The 5,127-nt window shown below is 55.9% G+C and overlaps 1 protein-coding gene across 1 annotated transcript in view; it reads left to right on the plus strand.

Annotated features, from left to right (window-relative positions):
• LOC104620027 (zinc finger SWIM domain-containing protein 5) overlaps nt 1–5,127 on the plus strand; it is a 21,620-nt gene that overhangs the window by 534 nt on the left and 15,959 nt on the right. The window contains exons 2-3 of the mRNA XM_010286103.1: nt 215–363; nt 993–1,143. Coding sequence (XP_010284405.1) covers nt 215–363; nt 993–1,143 — 300 coding nt within the window. The remainder of the gene's footprint in view (nt 1–214; nt 364–992; nt 1,144–5,127) is intronic.

Here is a 5,127-nt window from a genome sequence, read left to right on the forward strand (position 1 = left end):
GCCTCGCTTCACCTGGGGCGCAGAGGGAGAGGGGCAAGGCCTTAGCTCTGTGGTTGGGATCCCTCCTGACAGCTGCTGCCTGGGAACCTGGTTGGTTTTCCCTCACCTAAGCTGATAAAATAGAGGTGGGTCCACTTCCTTTTGCTGGTGGGACTGCTGACCCTGCTGCTATAAACACGGTTGTCTCTTTTCTCCTCCCTTCCCATCTCCCCAGGCGCTCCCGACCCCACTGCTGGGGCCAGCATCGACGACGAGAACTGCTGGCACTTGGACGAGGAGCAGGTCCGAGAGCAGGTGAAGCTGTTCCTATCTCAGGGAGGGTACTACGGCTCGGGGAAGCAGCTCAACTCCATGTTTGCCAAGGTGAGGAGGAGCTGGCTGCTCTCTCCCCTCTCTGCTCGGTGCGTCACGTAGCCGGCAGCTCGCCGGCTGCCCTGGCAGGGTGCCTGTCACAGCTGGGAATCTCTGCTCCAGTGCCTTCTCGCCTGGTTGCAGAGCAGGCAGTTGTAATCCAGGCTCTGGGTCAGGCCTGGGTTGTCTCACTCTCCTAGCAGGTCCCTTCCTCCCACGCGATGGGCTTGCCATGATCCCTGTGCGATCCCTCGCTGGGCTTTCCCCCATCTCCCCATCAGCACAGTGTGGGGAAAGCCAACCCCGCAGAGCCTACCAAGACCATGGAGAGGTGGCACCAGCCTACAGGCTCTTCTCTTCCTTTGCAGAAGGGCCTTGTTTTCATGTTCTTGATTGCTTGGTCCTCTTCACAGCCTAGGCTGTGGCTGTCACTCAGCTGGACTCCAACGAGCCAGGTCACAGCCGTTGCATGAGTGTTCTAATGTAGGACTCTACATTATGCATACATATACATGCGTATATTTACAGTCTGGGCTCCCAGACTGAGGGAGCTGTGGGTTGCCAGCCAGGTGACCATGTATTAAACACCTCCAGGGGACTGTGGTTTGTCTGACAAAGGCCCTTCTCTCTGTCCTTTCCAGGTTCGGGAGATGCTGCGCATGAGGGACTCCAACGGGGCTAGGATGCTGACGCTGATAACGGAGCAGTTCATGGCCGATCCTCGGCTCTCCCTCTGGAGGCAGCAGGGGACAGGCATAACGGAGAAGTGCCGGCAGCTCTGGGATGAGCTGGGTAAGGGTCACCGCCTCGCAGAGAGCAGCAGCAGCAGGGTTGCCTTGGCTGCTGGGCCAGCAGACATCATCCCAGAGGTTTTTGGGCCTCTTTTTTTGGGGAGCAGAGGCCTTGAGAGATGCCAGGTGCTTGCTCTGTCCCTTGCTGGGGAAATCTTGGTGGGACACCTGGATCGGGCCCAAACTACACAGTTCAACACCTTAAACCAGCCGCTCTCCTGCAAAGGAGTCAAGGGTGATGGGTGTGCGGAGCGTGGCTGGTGCCATACTTGCAGCATTCTGGTGTTTGTTGTGCTGCCCTGAAGCCTTTGCAAGGGAGGACACGGGCTGGTGAGCCCCAGGGGCTGGGCATCGCCTGGATGTAGAAGTGCTGTTCCTGGAGCAACTGTGATCCAGAGGGGGAAAGGCAGGTTCTCAAGTCTTGTCCCATCTAACAGAATTCTGCCTGCTCTGCTGCACGTTTCTGGGTCGGGAGGCAGGATGGCCAGCACAGAGCCCAGCTTTAAGGGAAATGCAGTTCTGGGTAATTCTAGCTAAGCACCTTAGACACCAGCTCAGCTGGCCGCCACCACCATAATATCATTAGAATAAAACATTTGGATGACATGGGCCCAGGGGTGTTGGTTGTGTGGCGGAGTTGATCTAGCAGTCCTGGGCTCTCCTGGACATCTGGGATCTTGGGTGAATATTTTGACTTGTGCCGTAGTTTCATGAGTCAGTTTGAGCTTCTCTGCTGCCTGCTGGTGGGAGATGCTGTGTAAGGGCAAGGGCTCACAGGCCCTTGAAGGTGGTCCAGGGTCTGGAGTACCTGAAACTGCAGCTGGGATCACAGGCCCTCGTACCAAGTGCCCAAGAAATGCAAACATAGCTATGAGACTAGAGAGCCTGGCCAAACAGCGCAGACAAGGGCCGGGCAGGGGTTGGTGTCCCCCTTCTGTGTAAAGTTCTCTTAGATGTAAACAACTACACCGGTTCTGAAGAGCTCATCTGTGCTTGCTTGCCAGGAAGGTATTTCCAGGATTTTGGGATGCTGCAACTAGATGGTTGGATATGCAAGGATCCTGGGGAGGTGGCCAAATCCACCAAGCCAGAATTTCCACATTGAAGAAAGCAAACACTTCGGTGAAACGTGGACGGATGGGTGTCTAGGCAGGTCTGGATGCAGGAAGCAGTTTGCCCAGAATTACAGATTATTTGGCCAGACTTCAAACCTATCCAAGACAAGAGCCCTCCCTCCCTTCCTGCACACATGAGGTGGGAGTGGTTGGGTTTCAGTCCTGGCTTAACTGTGCAAGGACCAAGTCGGTGTGTGTAGTTTTGGTCGGCAGAGCGGGAGGAGGTGATGGCACGTCCCCCGTCAGAAGATGGCAAGGTGGCTAGGGAACGTCAGGGCCCTACCAAGGCTGGGTCGGCGTGACAGCAGGTGAAACATGGTGCCAGCCAACGCATGTCAGAGCAAGCGGCTCGCCTGGCATAGGCACGTCCAGTGGGAGGGATTTGGGCATCTCCATGCTGAAGAGAGGCTCCTGCAAAGGACACGGTGGTGGTCCAAGAAGCGGCTGCAGGGCAGGTTGGGCATGGATTATATTCAGAGCAGGGATTATTCCCCCCATCTTAAGAGAAGCCTTTTAGATTTGAACGTGGGCAGCATTTGCTGTAGGAGCAGAAGATCCCTCTGAAGGAAGGCTCCAGGCATGGAGGGACCAGAGCTGCAGTGAGTTGATGGTGTTCACCGGTAACGAACATCAGCAACACGGAGAGATGTCCCAAACCATTGCTGGGCAGACAACGGTAGCCAAGGTGTGTGGGGCAGTGAAGGCACGTTGTGTGACCGCCCGTGGGCTGTGGATGCCAACGCTGCCCGGCATTCCCACAGCTCCCAAAGGGAGGGATGAGTGGCCTGGTGCCAGCTGCCGTGGGAAGCCCCGGCGCAGACCGCATTCCCGTGCCACATGGAAGAGAAAAACAGGCCTCTCTGAAATTATTTTGGGCGCGTGTTTAATAATTAATCATCGGTTTTAGCAAAGACTGCATCACAGACTTGCGTGGGATTGGAAGAAGATCAGCCTTAAAGAAGATTGTGGATTTATGCTAGGGAAAATGTAAAGGATTTTGCAGGATTTTGGAGTTAAAAAAAAAAAAAAATTAAAATAAAAGGGCATCGTTTGCTTGTGCGTGTGCTGCCAACTGAATATCTATTGCCTCGTCTGCTGGGGAGCCAAAGGAAAAACCTGCTGGATGGAGAGCTCTGCGGCGTGGGAGTATTTGCCCTGGCGCATTAGTACTTACGATTAAAGCCCAATTACAAAAAATAGACGAAAAACCAGCTGAAGTGCAGCCTGACCTTAATCTGCCTGGAGACGGGTTTATTTATCTCGGCCACTTGTTTACAGTGGAGAATTTCAGCAGATTAAGCCGGGGAGCGACCCTGTGGGAAACGGGAGAATTTCTTTGATGGTTTGGAAACTTGGGCGCGGGATCGGAGTGTCTGTCCTCTCTGGGGCCAGCAGCCGGGACCGCTGGGGTGGGAAGGCTTCAACCCCACCGTCCCTGCACCCAGCCCTGTCATCAAAAAGCAGTTTTGTTTAGAGGCTTAGCTTAATCGTGATCTGCCGCTTTGTTCCCCACTTAACCTTCTGCTATCGGAAAGTTCAGACGAAGGTTTCTGCAGCATGTGAACAGACGCGGAGTCTGAGCCGGCGCGGCATTTTGGCTCAGGACAAGAGTCACTTGTGCTGTCAGCTGATGTCACTTGACCATAGGGCTCAGAAAACCCCTCTTTTCCATCTCCCAGATAACTATCACAGCCGAGACAGATGCGAATCCCTCTTCCCTTGTTGTCCCCACCTCCCCGCCACATCTTCCTTCTGCAGAAGAGCCCAGGGGCACAGTGTTTTGGCAGGGAAAAGATGCCTCAGAGGGCTCCCAAAAATAGGCTGCGAAGTCATAAGGCTTCCGAGGATCGCATCTTAGCCAAGCTGTGGGAGCCAAAAATCCAGCGGGCGCATCCCGTTCCTGGGGGCGGCGAAGCCAAAGCACCGAGCCTCTTTACCGCCTGTCAGCCGAGCCGTTCTGCTCGCTCTCGGAGGCGTGAGCCGAAGTCGCTGGAGGCTGCCTTTTGCACAAGCAGCCCCGGAGTGGGCGAAGAGGGGCAGCGACGACGGGCAGGGATGCTGGTGGGAAGGGGGTGCCTGAAACCAGTCGGAGCCCCAGGATGCCCCCCACCAGGAGCCAAGCGCAGGATTTGGCTTGCGCCCGCCAAGGAGATGAGGGGTCTCATGGCCTCGGGACAGGCAGCAAGCAGGCACCTGAGGGGTGAGGGGCAGTAACCAGAGCCTTAAGGAAGACTCATTTTCTGGAGTGGAGACCTGATTTTTTTGGAAGATGCCATGTCCGTGCAGCCTGGGAGCAAGTGGCATGGACCTGCTTTGGGAGGGATGGGCCCCGAAAGCCCCCGAGGAGTCATTAAGTGCTGACGTTGCAGCTCAGAAGTCCTGTTCCCCCCCTGTTCATCAGAAAGGAGTGGGGTTTCGGTGGGGTTTCCTGGGAGGAGCGGAGCTGAGACATGGATGGAGCTAGACCGGGTGAGGGCTGCTTTGTATATTCGCTGATCATCAGCGCCTGCGGTTGCTTTTCCCGTGCCCATTCCTGGATGCGATGCTGCTGCCACCATCTGCGTTGTGACGCTGTGATGTCTCTCCTGCCAAGCCAAGCTGCTCCGAGGCACCGGACGTGCACAGCCTCCACGCCTTATTAATGATTTGAACCAAACTGTGTCCACAGGTCCCAACTGGCAGAGCACAGGTCCCAGGAGATGCATCCCAAGAGCACCACCAAAGCTCAGCTATAACCCAGAGGGACAGGGAGATACTGGAGCAGAACCGGAGTCAGGACGTGGGTGCTGAGCCTGGTTCTGCCTCGCGCTGCCTGGAAAAGGGACCGGCTGCTCCAGCTGGCGCTGTCGTAGCACCCAGCCTCCCGAGGG

Source organism: Phaethon lepturus, unplaced genomic scaffold, assembly GCF_000687285.1.
Source record: "Phaethon lepturus isolate BGI_N335 unplaced genomic scaffold, ASM68728v1 scaffold38514, whole genome shotgun sequence".
NCBI classification, from domain to species: Eukaryota; Metazoa; Chordata; class Aves; order Phaethontiformes; family Phaethontidae; genus Phaethon; species Phaethon lepturus.